The sequence below is a fragment of the Dendropsophus ebraccatus genome, chromosome 2 (assembly GCF_027789765.1).
Source record: "Dendropsophus ebraccatus isolate aDenEbr1 chromosome 2, aDenEbr1.pat, whole genome shotgun sequence".
Classification (NCBI taxonomy): Eukaryota; Metazoa; Chordata; class Amphibia; order Anura; family Hylidae; genus Dendropsophus; species Dendropsophus ebraccatus.
The window spans coordinates 80,786,994-80,814,819 of record NC_091455.1 but is presented as its reverse complement, the minus strand read 5'-3'; the positions used below and the strand labels follow the sequence as shown (position 1 = coordinate 80,814,819).

General features: G+C 40.7%; 1 protein-coding gene across 1 annotated transcript in view; it reads right to left on the bottom strand.

The window, feature by feature from the left end:
• ZNF407 (zinc finger protein 407) overlaps window positions 1-27,826 on the bottom strand; it is a 423,344-nt gene that overhangs the window by 156,331 nt on the left and 239,187 nt on the right. Inside the window, exons 5-6 of the mRNA XM_069957860.1 lie at window positions 12,745-12,911; window positions 5,043-5,126 (exon numbers count right to left, since the gene is read on the bottom strand). Of these exons, the coding sequence (XP_069813961.1) occupies window positions 5,043-5,126; window positions 12,745-12,911 (251 nt within the window). The remainder of the gene's footprint in view (window positions 1-5,042; window positions 5,127-12,744; window positions 12,912-27,826) is intronic.

The following is a 27,826-nucleotide window of genomic DNA, read 5'->3' as shown; positions in this document are numbered from 1 at the left end:
GCCAGCCTAATGCATAAACAAATGTAAGCCCTGGCCGTTAGATACAGCGCTGCTGAATTAAAAGTTGTTTTTTATGACAATAACTGCATCCCCTGCCGAACGGACCCCAGGACAAAAGCAGCTATCTGAAGGTACAAGTGGTTTGGGGGGGTCAGACTGTGGGTACGGAGTCGCTTTAAGCCAAGGTCAGGTCAGGGGGTAAGCATGAACACATACAGTACTGAGAACCTATCACTTACATAAATCAGAATATATTAATACATTTGCAAAGCAAAGTGCATGGCTGAAATGTATTGTTTTGGATAGGTCCTTCCAAAAATGCTGCTCAACCGATGAGCTTTGCAATTAGAATTGGCAAAAGCTCAGTATGTAGTTGAAATGTAGCACCAGGAATCAGCATCAGATGACTATGTATGGAGCTACCAGGATCACTGTATCCTGTTTCGGCATGCTGCTTTAAAGTAGCTTCACACGTACCAGATCCGCAGCGGATTTCTTGCGGATCCTGGTATAGTGAAGTTCTATGGAGTCACATACCCACAGCGGAATTTTCACTCCGCTGCGGATGTGACCTGGCCCCTTTAATCCCTGGCCGCCCACTGCCCGCAGCCCCGGGCCCAAAGCATACATTACCTGCTTGGCGCCGCGGCTGTGTGAGGCTCCCAGCCTCCCTCGCTCCTCATGAGCCAATCAGTGCACGGCAGCACTAATTGGCTGATGAGGAGCGAGGGAAGCCAGGAGCTTCACACAGCTGCAGAGCCGAGCAGGTAATGTATGCTCCGGGCTGGGGGCTAAAGGGGCCAGGTTACATATCTGCAGCGGAATGAAAATTCCGCTGCGGATATGTAACCCCAAAGACCTTCACATTACCAGGATCTGCAGTGGATTTCGCTGCAAACTTGCAGCGGATCCAGTATGTGTGAAGGCACCCTTAAACATACACATGGAAAAGGAAGGTTTACAGAAATAGTAAGTTTATGACTTCAATACAAGGTGGGCAGGTAAAATAGTTATATTTGGTGCAAAGTAGGAACTGAGTCCAGCTGCAGGCATGCACGTATATATGAACGATAGATAGATGGATGTACTGTACATAAAATCCTTTGAAGATGGGTTCAGAGGGCTTAGTGTACAGGAGTGCTCATGTCTGTTCATTATCCTGGAGAAGCCGGCACCATATGTAGCTGCAAACCCTTAGATCCCAGACGGCTACACAACCATGTCTTGCTTGCACACACTCCAGCTAACCATCTGCCTCAGTATTCTTCCACCGATTATCAATCCGGCCAGTAAATGGTTACAGGGTTCCTGCGGATATCATAAGAATAGTATACAAAGCATATCCCACAGGTAAGTAAACTAAGTTGGTGGGCAGGACCAGAGTGCTGCTGCTGGACTTAGCAATGTTAAATGGGTGAGTATAGAGTATTTATATGCACATTCTACATGTATAACTAAAAACTGCACTTTTTGCTAGGTCAGATTCCTAACAGAACCACAATGTGTGAGGCCATCAGTGAATTATTAGTGATCCATTCTCAATCTAAATCCTCCTTGTTTACTATTCACTAAAGCAAGGTGATTGCTGAAAACACAAGAGATTGCAAAAACCCACCCAACAGTATGAGTTGAAAAAGGGGCTCCATTAGCATCCATTAGAATCCATTTCGGGGCTCCATATTTTTGGCTATGTCTCCAACCCTGTCCTGATTCAATTCCCCATTGCCCATAGTGATTGCATAAACCTCAGTCCAATCCAATAGTTCTAACACATGCTACACTGATTGGGGTCCAGGAAGCTGATATTCGATTTGTTTGACACCTCCCAGATAGGATGGTGGCTACTCAAGGCCAAACAATATTGACTCTTTAACCGTTCAAAACAATCATTATTATTATTCAAAAAAATTATCTAAGATGAGAACACATATCTCAGCTTTCTGCAGCATAATTAAGATTTTATATATAATAGTAAATGTTGATTTTCTACATATAATCTTGAAGAAATATTTCTGATTAACCTGTAAAAAGCAGCCCCACTATCTACAGTCATACAGTGTTATAGATAAAAAAAGAAAAAAATGACAATCCCAAGATGCATTTCAATATTTTTGTCTTGATATGGAGTAGCGCTTGTTAAAATGGCAATGTAAAATCTCTCTGATGCAGCCACTCTTATTACTTTCCCTATAATTAATGAATGTTACTTGTCAGGTTTAGTAAAAAAACACTTCCTAGTCATTTATGCCACATATATCCTTCACAGAGGAGACAGTCACATAATTCAGAAGTTCCGTTTGGTAGCTATTTGTCAATCATCTCCGATATAATTGGAGGTGGCTATGCTGTTGATTGAACAAAATACTACTATATGTCATGATGTCTCTTGAAGCTGTCAAGACTGTGTAGCCTATGAAGTACAAAGCAATCTTCAAATGAATGATGAACTGACTAGGTGCTTCTATGATCGCAGTTGAAAAGACTGCTTTTAATTCATGTACAGGAGAAAAGTGAGATGTGTCTTTTTGAGGAATTACTAAAAGTTGCAATTAATATTATGCAAAATGGCTTAAGTTATGAAATATTCTATCATATTCTGTAGTGTGTAACCATAGCAGACTGTGTGCGTATGGGTGAGCATCACATAGGACAGTGTATATATATATATATATATATATATATATATATATATATATATATATATATATATATATTTATTTACTGTGCAGAAATGTGTTTCATACCTGAAGGCTGACATTTTTGTCACATACATAAATGTGCCTTACATGACAGTCAAACCTCTGACAAAGCGACATAATAAGGAAATTTGCATTTTACCGCTACATTTTAACAGGTAGACAGCAGATTATTGCACACTGCTTGTCTTTATGCACATGTTCTGCAAATTAAATTACCTATTGCTTCAAGTAAGTGCTCTATATACACAAAAAAAAATCATCATAATGACCCTGTACATCAATTATACTTACAGTGTATTTCCAAGACCAAAATAAAATACTAGAGAATATAGCTATTCAAACAACACATTGCAAAATATACTGTATGCAGTCATTTCAGTTGTATCTGTGAGAAAGCATGCTACCACATAGCAGGTCATCCAGCTTTTTCAGACTCCAGAATGGTAAATTAGTCTTGTTAAGTAGTATCATTTCCCCCTTATATCAGGAGCAAAGAATGGTTTTCACTTAATGTCATTCTCCTTATTCGAAGCTTACAAACTTTTTACTTGTAGGGGACGAAAGGACATGCAAAACTCTCTTACACCTTAAAGGGAAAGTGGGGTCCCTTTTACTCCATCTAGGAGTCTTAAAACATTAACTGGGGATGTATGCCAAGCCAAACTCTCTCTCAAAAAGTAAAGACTACCCATATTCAGACAGCTATTTTGGGGTGGTTGCCCCTTTTAAAAGCAAAGCAGGGCTAGTGAGAGGCCTATCGACGTCGGTCAAAGGGATACTAATTCTCCTTAAGGAGAGGGTGTCATAAAGATGTGTAAAAACTAAAAGGCCATTCCTGCTCCACTTGGACTTCTAGGAAGAAAAGATATGTAGAACAGTTCTCATATGCAAGAAAGGATATGCAAAGTGGGGCAAAAGAGTTCAATACAACCAAGTCTATGATTCTGGTGTCATTTAAAGGGGTTATCCAGTGCTAAAAAAAAACATGGCCACTTTCTTTCAGAGACAACACAACTCTTGTCTCCAGTTCAGGTGCGGTTTGCAATTAAGCTCCATTAACTTTAATGGAAGAAAGTGGCCATGTTTTTGTAGCGCTGGATAACCCTTTTAAAGATCTTACTTCCACAACTTCACAGCAGTCATAATACAGTACCCATTTCATCCTTTTCATCTAACTAGTATAGCAGTGACCCAACCCTCCCTGCCTTCTGGTGGGTACATCAATGTTTGCTTTCTCATATCCAGTTGTTTACTTTGCTCAATAGTACCAGTCACAGATATACCTTGCATTTCCCTACAATAGTCACAGCAGCCCTCCTGAAGCTGTTAAATCTGTGTCTGATAGAGCTGGGTAACAGCAGATGTATGTATGTGTGTCAGCACCTATCTTTTTTACTATTGATTTCCCATTCAGCACAGTAGAGTAAGCAAGTGGATATTGGAGGGTAACAATTGACTCCTCTCTAGAGAAGAGCGAATCAGATTAGCTTTGCTTCGTACGAAGCAAAACTGATCTGCGTTCATATCCCTCAGTCTGCCGGCGGTATCCTCCCTCTCCACTAAGCCTGCAGACTGAGGGATATAAGTGCAGATCAGTTTTGCTTCTTACCAAGCAAAGCTAATCTGATTTGCTCTTCTCTAGGGAGGAGTCAACTGTTAACCTCCACTATCCATTGTCTACTCTGCTGTGCTCAATGGGAAATCAATGGGGTATAAAAGATAGGTGCTGACACACATACATACATAAAGTTCATAAATACAAGTAAGGTAGCGGCACTATAGGTAACACACGGGTGTAGCCACTTGCTGGTCTCAGTCGGGGTTCAGCCACACCGGGCGGTGCTAACTACAAAAGACGATAAACATATCCAGTCGTGAAAGTAAAAAGACAGTTGCACTCACCCAAGTAGTCTTCTGTAACTTTATTTTTCGTATTAAAACACGGACATGGTGCGGACACGAAGTGAGCGTCTGCAAACATACATACTGTACATACATTTGCTGTTACCCAGCCACTTCAGAGACTTCCATGGATTAAAATTTGCACATGTGCCCTTAAATATGGTCCCTACACAGCTCTGGGATGTGAGGACTCCCAACATGAGATGCATATTAATACTATACATGCCTTCTCCACTATATCAGGAGCTATATGTTCTACAACAAGGTCTGTATGTATATCTGCAGAGATCTAAAAAAAGGTGTTAATTGTAACTTAATAGCTGTAATCAATATTGATTATATTGATCTTTTTTTACATGGATTTCAGCTTTAAGATCCAGACAGAGGATAACAGGAGTTAAAATATTGAGATGATTTAGAAGTTAAGATGAGATGACCAACCTGTGTGCTGCCTCCGATGCTTAGTAAGGGCGTGACGCGTCCCACCAGCAAAGCCACAAAGGTCACACAAGAACGACTTCTCGCCTGTTGCAACAATAAACAGATGTGGGATTGTAGAGGTCACAGATCGTTAAAACATATCTATCAAGGCTTTCAGGGTTACTAATTCCTCCAATCAAATGTTTCCATGTAAATATGTCAAATGGGAATGAAATTACCACTGCGGTTTATTGACTGTGATAAAATCTGAAAAGCACCACTGAACATAATTACATACTTGTCAGACCCATAAAAATTAGCTTTATTATCAATGGAATGGTTTTGTACAACTTCATTTCTGTTAGATGCCTTCCAGATGGGGCTGCTTTATGCACTTGAACAGTTTTTATGCATATCCTGATTTTTTTTTTTCTTTACAATTCCCATACATCTGGCCTTTCTTAGCACACTAAATATTGTCTAAAATGTACAATACGAATACATATTATACAATTACGTTTTGGATTTACTCACATGTTATATCATTACATTTATTTTTTGTGTTAGCAAGCAAAATAAATGAATTTTATGCCTTCTTAATCATAATGGTTTGTATATGGAGCACTAAAAACTGCAAAAGAAAATAAACAACCAGTAGTATTTATTGTAACCCTATGTAGTAGGACAGAAAGAGTGTAGGTGTTTCTCTAGTTTATACCTCTGAAAGATAGTAGCTCAGTATGACTCTTCTACCCTGAATTTCACTGCATAGCAGAGAACACTTTGTAAAAACCCTCAGATGGGTATTGAAGCTCAAGCTGTGGGTCATTTAGCTCAATATATGGCTACACAGTGATGCAGATGTAGCAGAGTTGAGCTAATCATTGATATCAGTCATATGGGTGTGCAGGAAAACCAGTAAAGTGTAATGTATCCAACAGTTTAAGATTCAGTCACTGTGCACAACGTACAAATGTATACTAAAAGATTCTGTTACTGGATTACTGCAGTAATGAACGGTATTGGAATAACTGAGCAGGTCAGAGGATAGCATTTAAAGGGAACCAATCAGCCCAATCGGGCTTAATATGGATCCCAGGAGCACTGTTGCAGTGGCTTCTGCAGGAGCTTTATACCGAAAACAGGAGAAAAATGAGTTTAATAACCCTGGCGCGTGACAGGCAGAGGCGGGGAAATAGTCATCTGGGCGGCTCCCTGCCCATCACTAGTCACCGCTCTTTGCCTGTCAGCTCATAGGGGATGGTTGAATGTAGGGATGGTCCGAACCGAGTTCGTACAAACCCGAACCATCCGCAATGATTACCGCTGTCTGCCTGCTCCGTGCAGCGGGCGGATCCAGCAGGAGGAACGCCTGGAAAACTAGGATACAGCCATAGCCATAGGCTGTATCCCAGTTTTCCAGGCGGTCCTCCCGCTGTATCCGCCTGCTGCACGGAGTCGGCAGACAGCGGTAACCCGATGCTGAGCGTTCGGGTTCAGCCGAACCTGAACCTCGGCGGGTTCGGACCATCCCTAGCTGATATGTGCCGCAGCTGCTGCAGGAGCTTTATTCAGCGCTCCAGGGAACCATATCAGCCCAATTGGGCTGATTGGTTCCCTTTAATATATTTGCTCACTGGACAATAAAGACAATGTAGAATTACTTGCTTGTAATTTTGTTGTAAGCATTAACCCCTTAAGGTCCAAGCCAATTTTCGTTTTTGCGCTTTTGCTTTTTCCATTTTATGTTTAAAAGTCCATAGCGCTTGCATTTTTTCACCTAGAGACTTATATGAGTGCTTATTTTTTGCGAAACCAATTGTACTTTGCAATTACAGGCATAATTTTTCCATAAAATATGTTGTGAAACCGGAAAAAAAATCATTTGCGCTGTCAAATTGAAAAAAAAAACGAATTTGTTTTGATTTCGGGGAGTTTTGCATTTATGCCGTTCGCCCTATGGTAAAACTGACTTGTTATGCATGTTCCTCAAGTCGTTACGATTACTATGATATATAACATGTATAACTTATATTGTATCGGATGGCCTGTAAAAAATTCAAACCATTGTTAACAAATATATGTCACTTAAAATCGCTCCATTCCCAGGCTTATAGCGCTTTTATCCTTTGGTCTATGGGGCTGTGTGAGGTGTCAGTTTTTGCGCCATGATGCGTTCTTTCTACCGGTACCTTGATTGCGCATATACGACTTTTTGATCGCTTTTTATTACATTTTTTCTCGATTTGATGCGACCAAAAATGCGCAATTTTGCACTTTGGAATTTTTTTGCGCTTACGCCGTTTACCGTGCGAGATCAGGAATGTGATTAATTAATAGTTCGGGCGATTACGCGCGCGGCGATACTAAATATGTTTATTTATTTATTTATTTATTAATTTATATTTATAAAATGGGAAAAGGGGGGTGATTTGGACTTTTATTAGGGGAGGGGATTTTTTATTAATAAAAACACTTTTTTCCTTTTTTTTTTACATGGACTAGAAGCCCCCCTGGGGGGCTTGTATATACACAGCAATGATCTCTCATAGAGATCAATGCTGTGTATATACACAGCAAAGATCCATGAGATCGGTCATAGATTGCTATGGCCTGCTGCAGGCCATAGCAATCTACTGCCGAGCCGGGATCAGCGTCATTCCGATCGCATCGCGGGGGGGAGATCCGACCCACTAGACACCAGGGATGTTGTGCATAAAGCACTTCAATGCAGCTGTCAGGTTTGACAGCTGCATTGAAGTGCTTAATTAGCCGGCGCGGCAACGGGACCCGCGCCGGCTAACAGAGGCACTGCCCGGCTGCACGTGTCAGCCGGGATCAGCGCCGTTCAGAGCGGGGTCCCGGCGGGACCCCGCTCTGAACACCCCCCGCGGCGCCATGACGTATTAGATACGTCATGGGTCGCTAAGGGGTTAAAGACTAGTGTTCGGCAACATTCTCTAAACACAAACATTCAGCATTTGATTTCCTGCAGCTGCAAAAGTTGGATGCAGCCCTAGGGCTGCCAGGAAACCGGGAATATAGCCTATGGTTGTATCCATGTATTCCAGGACTCCCCTAGGGCGACATCCAATTTCTGCAGCTGCGGGGAATTAAACGGCGAGCGTTCGGACAGTTTCACAGGTCCGCTAAACACTATTAAAAACATATAGGACTGTTAACAATATAGCAAAATACAACATGAAATCAGAATCCGTATATTTTTTGATAATAACATATTGTACCGTATCCCATAGAGACCGGTGTGTTATTATAGTAACAAATTACAAACAAACCCTGTGTAACCTGATCTTCCATCTGTCCCCTATTTGATATATACTTATATCTAGTAATTTAGAAAAATATAGCGGACAGATGAAAGGGGGACGACTGCAGAAGCAGAGTTTGTAGTCTGTTACCATAGAGACATATCTTAAATAGAGGCTGTGGACAAATAGATTTTTATTTAGAATGATAATACAAATCATTTTTGTTCATAACCTAGTCATGACAGATAACACAGGCTTAATTTTAAAACAGATCCCAGTAAACTCTTGTAGATCCCACTAACCACGGCCGGTTTTACACTGCATTAGAGCATTACTGTTGTTATAACTTTCAAAGTCTAAATCATCAGTAAATGTGAAATAAAGCATTTTTTTTTTTTGTTATCATCGAAAACAGCACTTCCTGTGTTCTGACTCTTTTTTTTTTCAAAGAGACTAAACACAGGAAGTCCCAATGTTTCCCAGGTCATCTGAGCGCTCACAGAGACGGCAGTCATGTGATTGACTATTGCATTGAGCCATGACTCTCTGTATTGGCCGGGACTTCATTTGTTAAGCCTCTTTTTTCAACCAGCACAACACTACAAAGCTGCCTTTAGGAGACTGGACCTGGATTTCTGTAAGTATACTGTAGCTTTGTTTTACAGCATGATAACTGAAAAATAAAAATAATGAATGTAAATTGCAAACTTGCTTTATATCACATTTACCCTTGATTTAGATTTTGAAAGTTACAACAACAGTGGCAACTTAGGCAGGGAACACCCAAAGCAGTTTAAGGTAAGCTCCAGGACAGATCCAATAAAAAAAAAAAAAAATAATAAATAAATAAAAAAAATAATAATAATAAAAAAAAAAAAATATATATATATATATATATATATATATATATATATATATATTTTTTTTTTTTTTTCATTTATATTTTTACCCTGCAGGACAATGCTTTAAACAACAAACTATGGTTCAACAGGACAACGCTGTGGTACCTTGTACCTCTGCTACTAATATTACAATGATGTATGGATAAGCAGAAATAAACACTCACAAGTGCTGTGATCAACTGATCACCAGTAGGGACGTAAATTGGACTTCCCAACTATAGGCTATGTTCACACACAGTATTTTTGCTCAGTATTTTGGTCAGTATTTTTCAACCAAAACCAAGAGTGTCTTGAAAACACAGAAAGGCTATGTTCACACATTATTTGTCATTAAATGGCGGTCATCCACTAAATTTGAACAGTGTGTGAACATAGCCTTTCTGTGTTTTCAATCCACTCCTGGTTTTGGTTGAAAAACACTGACCAAAACACTGAGCAAAAATACTGTGTGTGAACATAGCCTTACCATTAATTTTGTGAGGCTGGATTAACATTTTAAGACCTTAACCAATGCTGAAAAAAAGGACATGTCCTAGTGCAGACCCGGATTTTTTTTTACAGATCCTCTCATAGAAATCAATGGGATCCGCTATTGTTTACAGATTGTAACCTGGTTGGCATCCGTAAAAAATATATAGATGGTCTAAGCACCCATAACCAGCAACAAGAAACTGCAGAAGCACATATGCTTGCAAACAGAAAGAGAATTAATTAATTAATTAATTAATTAATTAACAGAACTGTCACACAGTAAAGCAAACCAGAAATGGAAAAGTAACATGGCTGACAAGTGTTCATGTGACCTTTTTTCAGAGTTGGGCATACTGGTGCTAGTTTTTGTTAATGTACTCAATTTTATTAACTAGTATTGTGCAGTCAGTGAAAAAAAAATGGATTTTCGAAAATACAGATACAATACAGATGCAATATGGATGCCCAATCCATAATTTTTAGCGAATTGTATGGGTGGATAGCGAGAGGACTCTACGGACTTAAAAACAATGCTGACCGTGTGAATAAGGCCTAAGGCTATGTTCACACAGTGCATTTTTTAAGACAAGAATAGCCGTTGTTGGTGATAAAAACAATGGCCATTCTTACCTTAAAATGATGCACTGCATTGAACTCTATGGGAACAAAGGCCGTTGTTCACACACTGTATTGAACAATGGCCATTGTTCCCAATGGCTGCACAAATAATTCTGCACAAATAGTTCCTGCTTCGTTTACACAATGTATGGCGGTACATTGCATAGACTTTAATGATTAATTGGAGTGCAGGCACACACACATGTGCCTGCATTCCAGTTTAAATAAATTGTTGTTCCTGCCGCGGATATGGTAAAAACATGTCAAACAGCAGCCGTTGTTTGACACGGCAAACAATGGCCATAGTTTATAAATAGTGTGAACTTAGCCTCAAAACGTATGTTCATAAAATTATAGTATTACTGTAGTTAATAGGAGGGGTAGGACAACCGATAGGCAGAGTAGACTGCTGTCGCCTTGTGGCCAGTGGAAAAAAGAAAAAAAAAAAAAAACACACAAGAAATGAAGGATGGAAGAGAAAGATGAAACTATATAAGGAGCTGGGAACTGTGGAAATTATCAGTAAGCTTAAAGGGGAAGTCCAGGCAAAATTATTTTAAGATATGTTATTGCCCAACAGAAGTTATGAAAATTACTTATAGACACGTATTATGGGAAATGCGGCTATAGTGCATTTTCCTGCACTTACTACAGCATGTCATGTTCGAGTCTCTGTAAAGTTGGTGATGTCACGTCACATAAACTGCCAACTCCTGCTGCAGCAGTGGGACAGACTGGAGCAGCAGGAGTCAGCAGTTTATGTGACGTGACATCACCAAATTTACAGAGACCTGAACCCGCCATGCTGTAATAAGTGGAGGGAAAATGCACTATAGGTCCATTTCCCATAATAAGAGTCTATTACTAAGTTTCATAACTTTTGTTGGGCAATAACATATCTTTAAATTATTTTGCCTGGAATTCCCCTTTAATAAATAAGAAAGCTAGGATTGGTAAAAAAAAGGTTAAAAAAAAATGATGAGCCCACACCTTTCAGGGATTGAGATGGAGGGGTTGCATCCTGAGCCCCCTGCTAAAATGTGAGTTAGAAGCAGTGGATGATTCACCATTGCAATTATTCTCAGTTTCAAGATACTAAAAATGAATCCTGACAAAAGATTATGGGTGATCAAGAGCTGATCTTAGGCTACTTTGTATATTCAACAATGAGCCAAATATTCTTAGAACCGCCACAAAAATTCTGGCTGAGGTTCTCAATATGCCTCATGAACGGCATGGAGCTTTTCTCAGCTTTACATTATAGAACTCCCAAGCCATTGTGAAGAACATGAAGATCTGAAAAACACTACTTCTAAAGAGTCCTGGCTTTGAGACAGAGATTGCTTTTGGCTAGTTGTGAGTACTTTTATTACACTGTCGACACTTGTAACCTTAAAATTTCTTGGACAGACAAAATGAATAATTGCTTTAGGTAACCACATAGAACGTTTACATGATGGCACAGACAGGATGGAAAGTGGATTTTTTCTCAACATCTTGAATTAGTTTCAAGTGTGCCATTTTGCATTCAAATGCGGAGAGACACGGAAACCAATCCTTTATATTCTATTAGAAAACAGCCACTGTCCCCTCTCTCTCATTATGGTGCAGACTACAAGACCTAACAACAAAAATCTATATTATTGATCTAACCAAGTCTCCACAATTATTCTTTAGAAGGAAACACCGACGATAAATTACATCTGCACTGGCTTTTCATCTGCGGTTCGATATAAGTGATCTCTCAGGGCAAGCTGGAGACCTTAAATCGTCAACACCCTTGACAGGGGAGCTAAATAGACCCGGCCTCCCACCAACTGCTTGGGATATTTCTCAATAAAGAACTTTTTAACCTAGAATGTTCTAAGAGGTGAACGTCTGGATCACAGCACACTGATTGGGCCATTTTTGTTTCATTCATTTTTTTTTTATTATTCTGTAGAATATACTGGGAATGAAGCAGATAACAATTTTCTGGCTATACATAGGACTCTGGAAATGGGAATGACTAAATAACCTGACAGTACACAAGGCACTGTGATAAACCTAATGGCTAAAGAGTTAAAAAAAAAAAAGAGGAAGGATGAAAAAAAAAACTACAAATAAAGAATTTATACAATTAAAATCAAACAAGCAACAACAAATAAAACAAGACAAAAGAGAGAGATGAACAATAGCAAATACGAGAGGAGGTAGCAATACTGTAGCTACGGTAAGGGAGAGATAAGAGCATTTGTCTTCCAGACTAAAATAAGGCTCCATAAAGATTCAATTTTCATTTACAGCATGTAGAAATACAAGGGGATGTTTCAAAGTGGACAATGTCCGCTCTCACAATGTTTATGTTAATGGTGTTTGTTAAAACATCTTTGCTTTAATTAAAAAAAACAAAAAGTATTACTTGGCCATAAATGAGTTTTATATATAACCGGGCAGATAATGAACACATAATTTCTAACAGACCTGTGTGAGTCCTGTAATGATCTTTCATGGCAGAGGCTGTAAGGAAAGAATAATGGCATGTGGGCCAGGTACATTTAAATGGTTTTTCGCCTGTGTGCAGCTTCATGTGGTTGTTCAGGGCCCATCTCTCTCTAAAACTTCGATCGCAGAGGTTGCAGGCAAATTTCCTATATGAATAAAAACAAATGAAGACATGAGACATGGGTGCATACAAAAATTCTAATATCTATCGACAGACACATTTCTAATCCAGAACAGAGACAAGACTTTCACTAGCTCAACCATGCTAAATGCAGCGCCTTAGCTGAGGAGAATTGCAGCCTAAGTCTGTCATGTCTGTATAACCAGGCATTGATTTTTCTGTCGAGGCCTGGCACGTCAGCCATTTATTCTCCGCTTTGCGGTTGGGCCCAACGGGTTTGAAAAATTCTGTTACAGTCCAGTCGCCCCTGAGGCAAATGTGAGAATAGATTTCACCTGTACAGACCTATACCACTTATCCAGGGCATGTGCTGTCAGAGCAAAGGCTAAATGAAAAGCTATCTGTTCAAGAGCGCTCCGACAGCCAAGTGGTGCTAAATGCTTTACTGAGCTGAAATACATCTTTGCTACGCTGCCACATTTAACCCTTCTGTCATGGGGAGGGGGGCTAGCTATGTACCGCAGTTCACTGAAAGTCCTTTAAATAGACTGTCCCAACCTTAACAAATTGTTGCTAAGGTAAGTAAGCCATGATACTACAAACTCATAATATTCAGAACTCTCTTCAGTATTTTCAGTTTTTTCTTTTTTTAAATTCTTTTATAGGATAATTTGATCAAATGCAGGATGTAAATCAAATATAGGATATAAATCAAATGTAGATGTACGCAGGCCCTTACGTATTATACATAAAATCACATGCATCCATACATATGTAAAGTAAAAAAAAAAAGCATTAAAATAAAATGTAAATATTACATCCATATTTGCTGCTGTATACTGAATATCAAAGCACTAGGTGTCAATATGAAGCTGGTACTCCCCTTTATTGTCCGTACAGCCCCTACTCTTTGTTAGTGAGACTGGGCCAATATTCCAATAAATGACAAAGTTGCTTGAGATGGATGTTATCTGTGTTGGTCATTCAAGTCCTTGTACTATGTGAAAATTTCCTAAGGTGCCCAGTACAAACCATAACAAAGCAGGCTAGCCAACCTCTTAAACCAATATTCCTCCTGTTCCACAGTGCTCCATAAAGACAGTCACTTAGAGAACTTCTATTATTAACACCATAATAGTTTTGTCTTAAAACTGTTAGTACAGTAAATCACAATAGTAGGTACAGATGACAGCATGGCAAGATCCCATGAAAGCATGCCTAAAACCTTATCATTCCATTTAATGTTACTTTAGGACTTTAGAAGAGCAATCGACTGATAGCGCCCTACCGGATAACTTTTGAAAATCTTCTTCTGTAAGAATGTGGGAGCTAAGACTTCCATGGCAAATATTTGGGTGTAAACTATACTTTTTTACAGGACTCATCCAGCTGAAGGATAAGATAATAGCATGATCTAAATATCCTAAGAATGTGTTCCCTGATTGGCTGAAGGCTCTCGAATGATAGAGGTTGCACTTTTTTTTTTAGATCGGGCACATAATGGAATAAAACTTATTTTTTTCCTCCAAAAAAAAAATGACAATTCTGGTTTTGCTTTTATTTAGTATTATCTTTTACAGCATTTTCTTTGAGGCTATATAAAATAAGTGTTTTTTTTATTTTTCTTTAAGTTTTCCCCATAAAAAATGCTAAGGCACGTGACATCACTGCAACAATGTAGTAGTAAGCTAAAAAGCAGGAAAATCTGTATGAATAGAGGGAGCACTTCTTGTCATTCAGTGGTTGATACAGGTAAAGGGATTGCAGGGCTAAGCCATAAGTGCCTATGTTATCCCGCAGATTTTTATATAGAAGTTAAAATATAGATAATAATGATAATAATAATTTTCACTTATATAGCGCCAACAGATCTGCGGTGAATCCGCACAATCAAATCTGCTCAAATAGCTTTGTTCCGAACTCTCAAAATCACGCAAATCAGGTGATAAAACACCAACACGGATTATGAAGAAAAAAAAAAGGTTGTCAGGACTGTATCTTTGCGGAGCATTATGCGCCCCTCGGCTCGTGCTGTGCGGCCGAGAAGGCGCTGATTTTCTTGCCATTCTGTTTCTGTGTTTTGTTTTGTAGTGTGTGAACACTGGTTATTTGCTCACCTTGAGAGACACACCCGACTTCACCTGCTGAGTTCTGTCTGGCCATGTCTGGGTTAATCTGTGTTTTGGTTCTGCTGTGACTGACAGGTCTTCCTGCCAGTGGATCTGTTTTGTTCTCAGGTGTCTGTGCTTGGAGATCAGGGGGATGGTCCAATGATGTTCTGGATCAGAACCCTGGCCTCCTATATAACTTCCTCAGTCTGGGATATCATTGCTGGTTATTGACTTAGTCTCTGCCTGCTTGAGTTCTGCTATTATCTGTCGTTTCTCAAACCCTTCTGCCTTGTGTTCTGACCTTCCTTGCTAGCCGCCTGCCCCTGACCATATTGCTTGTTTTTTGACTCTGCTTATTGGATTGTGATTTTGTACTTTTGCTGCCCGATTGTTGTGACCCGGACTGTCGACTATTCTTCATTGTGTTTTGTCTGTCTTGTCTTTGTGTCCCACCTAGCCAGTGCAGGGACTGCCGCCAAGTTGCTCGCCGCCATCTTAGGGCGGATTGTGGCAAGTAGGTAGAGGACAGTGGGCGGGGCTGAGCTTAGGGCTCACTGTCTTGTCCTGCTGTCCGGTTCCTAACAAAGGTACATTGTTCTCATTCAGCTGTCAGTAAAATCTGGGAAATCTATTAAACAAGTGTCCTCTTCCCTTCAGTCACGTCTCAAAAATTGGTCCAAAGATAGACAGATCATGGAATGATAAATGAGTACTTGGTGAGTTTGTCATTCACTGTCATTTCTATATCAGGTTCTCAAAAAGGACAACTTCCCTCCTATAGGTTCTTTCCTATTCGAGTACTGGGAGAAAAAAAATAATTTACCTGATTTTTCTGATAAAACTATGAAAGAGTTGGGGGGCGGCATGTAAGACTTTGACAAATGAAAAGTGGCATGAGACACAGTTTAACATCATGCACTGCGCCACGTATGGGTTTTCGCTCCAAAAGTCTCTGACAAACCCGGATAGGATAGCTGCCTGCCTAAGGTGATCCACTCCTGGTACTGATCTCCAGCATGGGATATTGACCTGTTCTAGGGTTGTCCCATATTGGGAATCACTCACAGACCCCGCGGAAAGGAGACCTCATCAGCATCTTACTATTGACCCCAAAACTAGGCCAATGACATATCTCCCGCATATTTTTATTTGGGTGACTAAGAGGTGCCTGAGCCAAATAAAATACTGTCTTAAAATCGACCAATTAGACACTGGACAGTAAAAATAGAAGAAAATACAGTCTTTCATTAGTAAGTTAAAAACATTTATGGGTGTTTTTCTTGACACTTTGAAATCATTCAAGGGAAGGCACCGTTCAGTCATTTGGTACCTCGGAGCAGACTTGGGCTAAAGGAAAGCAACTGTTAATGTGGATAAGTGTGGATGGTTGGATGAAAGTGATATTCATAGATAAATCCCCTATTTGGATTGCTAGGAGATGATGATGGAACTTTCATCTGGTACCACCATAATGAAATGATAAAGATGAATGCCTGAAGAAAACAATCAAATTTCCCCACTCATTTGTGATGGTAAAGGTCTAGGGGACATGACAATATTACAGACAGGTATCGTGTACACAGGTTTAGACCTTTATAAGCTTTCTTTTTGGGAAAGGTATATCGGCTTAACCCCTTGTCTCAGCAGCCTGTTTTGGCCTTAATGCCCAGGGCCTATTTTTCAAATCTGACCTGTCTCTCTTTATGTAGTGATAACTCTGCAATGCTTTTAACTATCTCGGTTATTCTGAGATAGTTTTTTCATGACATATTCTTCTTTAAGCTTGTGGTATACTTTGGTTGATAAACTCTGTAGTTTTTTGAAAAAAACAAAACAAACAATATTTGCACAAAAATTTGAAAAATTTACATTTCTTTATATTCAAAACTCTCTTTTCCTAAGAAAGATAGTCATGCCACATGAACTAATTATTACTGCAACATGTCTGCTTTATGGTGATGTAATTTGGTGAACATCCTTTTACTTGTTGGATGTTAGAGGGCATCGAAATTTTGCAGCGATTTTATTAGGGACCAGTTCTGTTCTGAAATGGATTTGTGAGGCCTGTGTGTTAGTTATCCCCATAAATCCCTCCACTGTAAAAACTGCACCCCTCAAAGTAACATTTCATAAGTTTATTAACCCTTTCGGTGTTTCGCAGAAATTTAAGCAAGTTGGAGGGGAAATGCAAAATTTTCAATTTTTTGGCAGATATTCTATTTTAATTAATTTTTTCCTCTTAGACAGCAAATAACAACTGCGAAATACCACTCACTGTTTATTCCCCTTATTCCAGTCTTTTTAGAAATCCCCCATATGTCCGCAGTGCGTCACCTGACTCAACCACAGGCCTCAGACATGACAGTGAACTGGTGAATTTTGGGGCCTTTTTTTTTATTTCAGAAAGGAGGGGGGGGAGTGTTTTTACACTGTTCACCCTAGGGTAAAACTGACTTTTACATGTGCCTCAAGTTGTTAAGATTACAACGATATGTAACTTGTGTAACTCTTATTTTATTTGATGGCTTTTAAAGATTAAACCCTTTAAAAAAAAATATATATGTTCCTTAAAATCGCTCTATTCCCAGACTTATAACGCTTTTATTCTTTCTATCGGTACCTTGATTGCGCATATGCGACTTTAACACTTTTTATTACAATTTTTCGAGATTTGATGCAACCAAAAATGCACAATTTTGTACTTTGGAATTTTTTTGCGCTTACGCCGTCTACCGTGCAAGATCGGGAATGTGATAATTTTATAGTTCAGGCGATTGCGCACACGGCAATATGTTTTTTATTTATCTATTTTTATTTGTAAAATAGGGAAAGGGGGTGATTCTTACTTTTATTAGGGGAGAGAATTTTGTATTATTAAAAAAAAAATCTTTTTTTTTAACACACATACTAGAAGTCCCCCTGGGGAATTTCTAGTATGACTGCTCTGATCTCTCATTGAGATCTATGCAGTATAGAAATACTGCAGAGAACCATGAGATCTGTGCTCTACAGCCGAAAGCAAGTGCCAAGCCGGGATCAGCACAGACCCCGTCCGGGTGAGAATGCTGCCGCGTGACCCAACTTCCCTAGTGGCACCAGGACAGTCAGTAATTTCCTGGTGCAGCTAGAGGTTGAAGGAGAAGTCCGGAGGCGGGGACAATAATTATTACGGGCAGGGGGTGGGGGAAATAAAGACACTAAGGTTGCCTGTCACCTGTGCCGCATGACCGAGCTCACATACCCCACTGGGTGACATCTTCAGAACCTGGTTTAGGGTAGCTTCACACGTACCGTATCGCTGCGTTTTTAACGCTGCGTCTTTGGTGCGATTTTCACATGCGAGTTTTGATTTTCACATGAAAATTATGTGAAAATCAAAACGCGCATGTAAAAAACGCAGCAAAAACGCAGCAATAAAAACGCAGCGATACAGTACGTGTGAAGCTACCCTTAAACCTTACAAGTGGGTGGGATTTATCCCGCTCAACCGATCAGTGACTGCTGTGGTGTCCTGCCACATTCATTGACTGCCTGAGCAGGGCATCTTACCAGGTCGTGATGTGTAACCCCCCCCCCCCTCCTCCCCCCAGCCCAAAATATTTTTTTGCCCTGTGCCAGACTTCTCCTTTAAACAACAGAATGTTTCAATAGTGTGACTCTCTATACTCTAGAGTATGCATGCTAAGTGTGGTCCAAGAGACAATTCCCACACAATAAAAATTTGGCAAGTTGAACTCTTAAGGTTCCCATACACCAAGGGGCACACTTATTATTATGTGTCCCTAGTGTATGCCACAGAAAAGGCACAGAGAGGAGAAGTGACCCGTCTCATGCACCTAAGTTATCACGGTTTCCACCTGGAAACAGGTGTAAATAATGCAGAATTCTACACCTGCTTCGGAGCAGGTGTACATTTCTGGGCAAGTTCTGTGACAGGCCAGGTCTCGCCAGTTTTACTAAGAGGCTTAAGCCTCTTAGTAAACCCATCCAGGTAAATGGGGCAGGGCTTTATTTAGGACTGGTGTACAAGTATGCCAGTCTTGATAAATGTCCCCCTTTGCTTTTGTAGGTTTTACCAACCACCCGCATTTTGCTCACAGATTATGTCGGTGGAGATAGGCGTGATGGAAAATCATTGCCCGGCCCATTTATTCTTGGAGAGCAGTCTGGCTGTGGTTTAACCCTCTGGTTCCCCTTACCAAATACATGAACACCCAGCTGTGCTGTGCATTCCTGTAAATGGGGAAAACAGGCACAGGATTGGAAAGATAACTTTTGACAGAACACTTGTTCAGCCGTCCGCTATTGAAGGTGTAAGGCCATCTTTAAACAATAAAGCTGTAGTGTCCCTAAATCTATAGTATATAGTTACAGCTCTTCATCCCTTTACATAGACTGGGAACCAACTGGTTTAAACTAAGGATAACCACTACAGTTACAATGTATTCAATGAGCAACACTAAAGGATTAAGGACAAAGTATTTTTTAATATATCTAGTATAGTAATACAGACTTCAATGATGTGTCAAAGGGTCAACATAGCAAAAACTGTTTTTAAGAGTAACTGAAAGCACTCAAAGGAAATGTAGATAGATTATATTTTATTTATGGTGCTACTGACACATCACACTGTTACCTGTGTCTTACTGAGGTAAAATTAAACTCTCCCACAGAGTTGTCATTCTTCTGAAAAATGATTGACACATACATCACAGTAGTAAAGCTGCACCGTGTTTCTTTGCACTCTGTAAAATACATGAGTTCAGGTACAGAGAAAAGAAATTGCCACCTTGTTACCCTAGGACAAGAGGAATAAAGGTGGTTCTGTCAGACTTAATATATTTCAAAATATATCTGCAACACAGATTTTGCAACAGAATAAGTGATGGCTCCATTAAGTGACGTGTGACTGCTGCTCGATTGTTTAGAGAATCTCTCTGGCAGTATTATAGATGTAAGACAGGTTTACAGGGTTACAGTATTAAGACATAAGAATAATGTATCAGGAGGTGACATGGCTTAGAGGTACAGGGTAGGGGATACAACATCTGCTATGAAGGGCGGTACACAATAATTAAAAACATTAACCACTTAAGGACAAGGAAATTTTCATGTTTGCATTTTATTTATTTTTTTACTCCTCGCATTTTTCCATCTACAGACCTTTATGAGAGTTTATTTTTTGCGAGACCAATTGTGAGGAAGGAAGTTTATTTATTTTTGTTCACTGTGCGGTAAAACTGACATGTTGCCTCTACTATTCATAGAAACATGGAAGATGCAGAAAAGGACCACTGGGTCCATCTAGCCTGCCCTTTTAGTATTTCCCTTCTTAGGCCTTATTCACAAGTAGAAATGAGATGGGGAGTGTGGACATCGCCAGAGAGCAGGTATGCAGACTCCTACAGCACTGACCAGATACTATGCATGTAACTTGTAATTGTGAACAATAAAATGTGTTTTTTTATATGAGACTATGCCCATGATGTTTTTCTGGTAGATATAATTTAGACAGCTCTCATTGGTAGGAATATGGACATAAAATGATGTGTTATGGTAGTTAACATAGTTGGATAGGGTGAGTCCATTTGTGTATGACTGTATGACAGTAGCAAAGTACTTTATTTGATCTGCGCTCCATTCATCAAGTCGCCAGCCTTTCAGTGCTGCTCTCTGCCACTCCTCCCAGGATGACTGGAAAAACTGGATCCAATCCTGGAAAACTTCTCGCAATTTTCCCCAGCACCCGGGTGGAGCGGCAGGGAGAGGAGCAGCACTGAAAGGCTGGCGACTTAAAAAAAGCAGAGTGCAGATCAAACAAAGCGCTTCACTTCGTATAGGTCAGCTATTCGTTAATCTCTACTCTGCACCAAAAGTAACAACTGTGTATTTAAAAATATTTTAATTCTTTTTAAATGTTATCATATTAAAGGGGTAGTGCTGCGGTAAAAAAATATTCACAGACTAACACACATTACAAAGTTATACAACTTTGTAATGTATGTTATGTCTGTGAATGGCCCCCTTCCCCGTGTCCCACCACCCCCACCCGTGTACCCGGAAGTGTGGTGCGCTATACTCACCTGTCACGTGCCGACACCAGTCTTCTATCTTCATTTAGCAACGTCTTCTTCGGGCGGGCGGCGAACAGCTCCGACTGTTCCTTCCGGATGCCGGCCGCCCTCTGCAGCGTCATCCGATGCTCAGCCGCGATTGGCTGAGCATAACTGTGCTCAGCCAATCGCGGCTGAGCAGCTGATGACGCGCCCGCGTCATCAGCCGCGATTGGCTGAGCACAGCACAGCATAGCATAACTGTGCTCAGCCAATCGGGGCTGAGCACAGTTGTGATGTGGCGGAGGGGGGACGGGCGGCAGCGACTCGGCCGTCCGTCCGAAGATGACGTTTGGCACAAGATGGCGGACGGCCCTCAACACGGATCAGGTAATGTATAATGCACCACACTTCCGGGTACACGGGTGGGGGGACACGGGGAACGGGGCGATTCACAGACATAACATACATTACAAATTTGTATAACTTTGTAATGTGTGTTATTCTGTGAATAATTTCTGAGCGCCGCACTACCCCTTTAAGCTCTTGGCAATTCCACCTTAAATAATCACAACTTGGAGCACATTTATTTGTCTCTGCAGATTCGCCTACGGAAAAATTGCAGATTTTCTGCTGCAGAAAATCAGTGGTATTTCCACCCTTCATGGCTTTACCCTAAATGTAGAACTATGCACCTATAATATTATATCAAGACAACTTGAGGTAAGTAAACATACTCCAATGTCCATAACGTTACTGCTATGTACCTCTACTCCTTGTTTGCTAGCAGTGGGGCACACTATATGAAAGAAACTAATATGTAAGCATTGCCACAGGGCAAATGCAAATAAACAAGGACTTTAATGTCACTGCAGGGTATGACCGCTAGCTCTATATGTCTTACTGAGCATTAGCAATAGAATAAATTGAAAATAGTTAAAACATTATTAATATGATATATTCTCCTTCTAAAACGCTAGTTAAAAATAAAAAGGAATATCGAGTAAGTCATTAATTTGACTGCTTTTATGAGGGCCACACCACTAGAAACCCAGTGCCATTTTATCACAAAGTAAAGCCGCTGTTTAACCTGCCTGCACTGAGCCATCATGGAAAATACAGTAAATCACAAGGAAGAATACATCTGATCTGCTCCTATCTCTGCACTTTATTCAGATTTCACATTTGTGACAGAAATTGTATTCCTGAGATAAATCCCACTATCTAGTCGCTCCTGTGTGTATTTATTTGGAGTCAATCCTGCGTAAAATAAATAATCAGGTTAAAGGGATGTTATCTCTTCATATGCATTTGTTTCTGTGCTGCTTTACAGGATCATAAATGATAAAATATACCCCTCATTTCCAAACCCGCAATCATTTTCAGATTTGAAAGACCTAACACTTGGATATAAATAGCATTCATACATCTATTTTACATCACACGTGTTTGATTTAGCATCGCAAAATCACTCTAAAAATGCTTATGCTGGTAATAACCATCTTGCACGATGACTGAGGGCATTGTTTCTCAATGATTTGTGCTTCAGCAGCACACCTGCATGTAAAGTTTGGAGGCTGGTCCTTGCTTTGTGCGCTAGGCTCATTCTGTGGGATACATTAATATTCTTTGTTCTTTACATTAACCTGAAGGTAGTGTCTTTATGACAGGCACGGTAAATGCCTTCCAGCATAAATCAGCATTCATGGTAACATTCACACATCTAGAAGACCCATAAGAACACACAAGTGAGGGAACGACAACACACCTTATATATAAAACAAATCATCTGAAAGAAAGACCGGAATCTCGGGTTATTTACACATCTGTATTTTTAGCCGGCACAGACAATGCATCTGTATACACTTAAATGAGCAATTCTCAGCCCAATGTTCTCACAACTATTCTCTATTTTTTATGGAGAATGTGGTCAATGGCACTATGAAAAGGCCAAGTTCCCTAGTGGTTTGATATCATCACAATATAATGTCTCCTGTCAGGGCAGATAATATTTAGATTGTGGTGATATTACAGCTGAACGAGACGGGACACATCTATCTAGCCGTACTTAAGGTGACCATGCACTTTAGAGAGCTGTTGGCCAAAGATTTTGTGGCTATCGTCATCCCTAAACACATTTGCTCACTGGTAATCTTAACCCCTTAAGGTCAAAGTCAATTTTCGTTTTTGCACTTTTGCTTTTTCCACTTTATGTTTAAAAGTCCATAGCGCTTGCATTTTTTCACCTAGAGACGTATATGAGCACTTATTTTTTGCGAAACCAATTGTACTTTGCAAAGACAGGCATTATGTTTCCATAACATATGCTGCGAAACTGGAAAAAAATCATTTGCGCTGTCAAATTGAAAAAAAAAAAAGGAAGTTGTTTTGATTTCGGGGAGTTTTGCATTTACGCCGTTTGCCCTATGGTAAAACTGACTTGTTATATATGTTCCTCAAGTCGTTACGATTACAACGACATATAACATGTATAACTTTTATATTATCTGATGGCCTGTAAAAAATTCAAACCATTGTTAACGGATATATGTTCCTTAAAGGGGTATTCCAGGGAAAATCAATAATTTAGCAATGGAAAGGGTTAACCAAGGTTAACCCTTTCCTAATATACTTACCTGTCCGTTTTTGGCCCCCCAAAGAGATCTCCCATCCGGTCACGTGATGGTCCAAGCTGTGACTCGCGGATCCTCTTCTTCCGGTTCGGTGACGTCACCACCCGGCCGGCGACTGACTCTTTCTTATTAGCAGCAGAGCACTGAACCCTGACTGACTTGTAGTGTGTAGCCAATCAGGGTTTAGTGCTCCTGCTGTACGAAGTTAGCCGGGTTCTGATCCCCCCGGCCCCCTCCTTCTCTATCATTACAGCGATCCCCCCGGCCCCCTCCCTGTGCTATAAGCCCAATCCTCCTGGCCTTCTCCTTCCTATGTAATCTGTCCTGATCAAAGATAGCTCACCCGCATCCCCCAGTGTGCTGCGGCGCCGGCCCCCGTATCGGCACTTATTGTAAGCAGCTGTTCTCAGCTGACAGGCGCTGTGTGTGTGTGTGTGTGTGTGTGTGTGAGGCAGGAGAGAGTTCATGCTTGCGCTGTGTACGGAGCAAGCATGAACTCTCTCCTGCCTCACACACACACACACAGCGCCTGTCAGCTGAGAACAGCTGCTTACAATAAGTGCCGATACGGGGGCCGGCGCGAAAGCACACTGGGGGGTGCGGGTGAGCTATCTTTGATCAGGACAGATTACATAGGAAGGCCAGGAGGATCGGGCTTATAGCACAGGGAGGGGGCCGGGGGGATCGCTGTAATGATAGAGAAGGAGGGGGCCGGGGGGATCAGAACCCGGCTAACTTCGTACAGCAGGAGCACTAAACCCTGATTGGCTACACACTACAAGTCAGTCAGGGTTCAGTGCTCTGCTGCTAATAAGAAAGAGTCAGTCGCCGGCCGGGTGGTGACGTCACCGAACCGGAAGAAGAGGATCCGCGAGTCACAGCTTGGACCATCACGTGACCGGACGGGAGATCTCCTTGGGGGGCCAAAAACGGACAGGTAAGTATATTAGGAAAGGGTTAACCTTGATTAACCCTTTCCATTGCTAAATTATTGATTTTTCCTGGAATACCCCTTTAAAATTGCTCCATTCCCAGGCTTATAGCGCTTTTATCCTTTGGTCTATGGGGCTGTGTGAGGTGTCATTTTTTGCGCCATGATGCATTCTTTCTATCGGTACCTTGATTGCGCATATACGACTTTTTGATCACTTTTTATTACATTTTTTTCTGGATTTGATGCGACCAAAAATGCGCAATTTTGCACTGTGGAATTTTTTTGCGCTTGCGCCGTTTACCGTGCAAGATCAGGAATGTGATTAATTAATAGTTAGGGCGATTACGTGTGCGGCTATACCAAATATGTTTATTTACTTATTTATTTATTTATATTTATAAAATGGGAAAAGGGGGGTGATTTGGACTTTTAATAGGAGAGGGGATTTTTTTATTAATAAAAAACATTTTTACTTTTATTTTTACTTTAACTAGAAGTCCCCCTGGGGGACTTGTATATAAACAGCACTGATCTCTCATAGAGATAAATGCTGTGTATATACACAGCAAAGATCGATTAGATCGGTCATAGACTGCTGCAGGCCATAGCAATCTATTGCCGAGTCGGGATCAGCGTCTTTCTGACGCTGAGGCCCGACACGGGCAGAAGAATGGATCTCCCCCCCGCGATGCGATCGCGGTGGGGAGATCCGTCCCACTAGACACCAGGGATGCACGGGGGAAAGCCTCTTAGTGCAGCTGTCAGGTTTGACACCTGCACTTAGAGGCTTAATTAGCCGACGCAGCAACGGCACCCGCGTCGGCTAATAGAGGCACTATGCAGTGAAATGCCTGTCCGTCTATTCCATAAATGCACGATTAGACAAGCACTAGAGTATTATCTTTACTAGCACAAAGCTGCATTACTATAACATATATAGTTACATATATATTTATATACCTAAGGGTCTGGTTATACATATGTTTACAATATGCTTATAATGTTTAGCACTGGTACCTGCGCACATTGAATTCTATCTTGCACATAGTCCCAGTAGCGCTCAGATTAATACCCTACAGGTGTTTGCTACACGTCATCTATGACGAATGCACACCAGCACTCATGATTGGTTGTTTTGTGTTTTTAACATATGCTATGTGATATGCTCATTAGACCATGATTAAGCGCGCATGCGTGCGAAACGCGTAGGTCCTTGCTGTTTACCATACATGAGCTGTTTTTACGCTTTGAAATGAAATAAAGATTTTTGAATATTTTTAATACGGAGTGCTGGGACCATCACCTTTTGTTACTTCTAATAGAGGCACTACCCGGCTGCACATGTCAGCCGGGATCAGCGCCGTTCAGAGCGGGGTCCCAGCGGGACCCCTCTCTGAACACCCCGCGCGGCACCATGACGTATCAGATACGTCATGGGTCGCTAAGGGGTTAAAGGAAAACTGGCCAAAATCTATTTTTTTAATATGTTATTTCATAAGCAAAGTTAGACAGATTTCTAATATACACCAATTATGGGAAATGCACATATAGTGCTATTTCCCTCAATTTAGTAGATGAGGCAGACTTCAATTTCTCTAAAAAAAAATTGACGTCACAACCCAGTCTATACCTAAAGGGTATACCTGTAGAAATTACATGTAAAAAATGATAACTGGGCCCTTTCTGTGCTTTCTGCTGCATGGCCGCTCTATCATACTTTCTCACCTGGCATGCCCTGCAGCTGCCCAATCACACCTTCTCATCCACCACCACCTGATTACACCTTCACAGTACAAAGTTAAGCTACCCCTGACCCCCCTCCCTGCCCGATCGCTCCTTTGCTCAGCTGCCTAGTACTGTATGAAAAGCACAGTAGTGCAACCATCCCCCCCACCTTGGGCCACTTAATCACACCTGAACCATCAGTCCCCAGAAGTGAGGTGAACGCTCCTTTGCTACCATCTTCTATCGGGGTCCCTGCCACCTCTCTGCCGCTGAAGTATTGTTTAGGTTCAGGACTTTGCGTAGTCCTGAACCTCATCAATTACTGCAGCGGGAGAGAGGCGTCAGGGACCGCGAAAGAGGATGGTAGCTAAGGAGCGCTCACCACGTTGCACAGGACAGGGCTGGTGGTTCAGGTGTGATCGGGTGGCTGAAGGGGATAGCAGGTAAAGGTGTGATTGAGCGGCTGTGCAGCAGAAAGCACTGGAAGGGCCCTATTATTTTTTTACATGTAATTTCTACATATAATGTGCCCCCTGCTGGACCCTTCAGGTATACACCAGCGGGTTGTGACATCCCTTTTTTTTGAGAAATTAAAGCCTGGCTGATCTACTAAATTGAGGGAAATAGCACTATACTGTATGTGCATTTCCCATAATTAGTTTATATTCGGAATATTTCTAACTTTTCTTATGAAATAATTTATATTTAAAAATAGTTGTCCTTTAAGTGATAAGGTTACAAAAAGAATGAATTTTCAATAGACAGCAATGCTTAAAATTTACTTAAACAGGTTATATATTTTCAAGAGCTGCTGGTAAGGCTAGGTTCACACTGCAATTTCAGCATCCGTTTAACGCATCCGTTTTTTTGCAAAAAACGCATGAAAAACGGATTGCAAAAAACGGATTCATTTGTGTGCATCCGTTTTTCCATTGACTTCCATTATAAAAAAAACGGATCCGTTTTTTTTGGCGGACCAAAACGGACCAAAAAACGTTGCTGACCCTATTTTTCTGGACGTTAAAAAAAACGGATCCGTTAAACGGATGCTGAAAACACAGTGTGAACCTAGCCTAAGACAAACGTTTATCACCCTTCTACACCATAAACATACACCACTAGTTAACTGTGCAAATGGGCCCCTCTTAAACACCCTGTGCAATGGCTAACTCCTCACTCGAACACAGGATAGGACAAAATTAAATCCAAATTTCATATCCTTCTTTCCGCTGACATCATCCATGAGGGTAGCAAGAGTCAGAATTGTTAGATGCACATGAAATGTTCAGATAACATTACCTATTACATTCTCATTTACTACTATACTGTTGTCCAGTGTTTCACATCTTTGAGAAAGGACGTGTCATTCATAATGATGACATGTCCAGTATAATGGAGGATGCATTACCTTGCAAATTTCCTACTCCTTGGATAAGAATACTCCTCAAAGTACTGCTCAAAATGCTTTGAGGAGTACTTTTAGT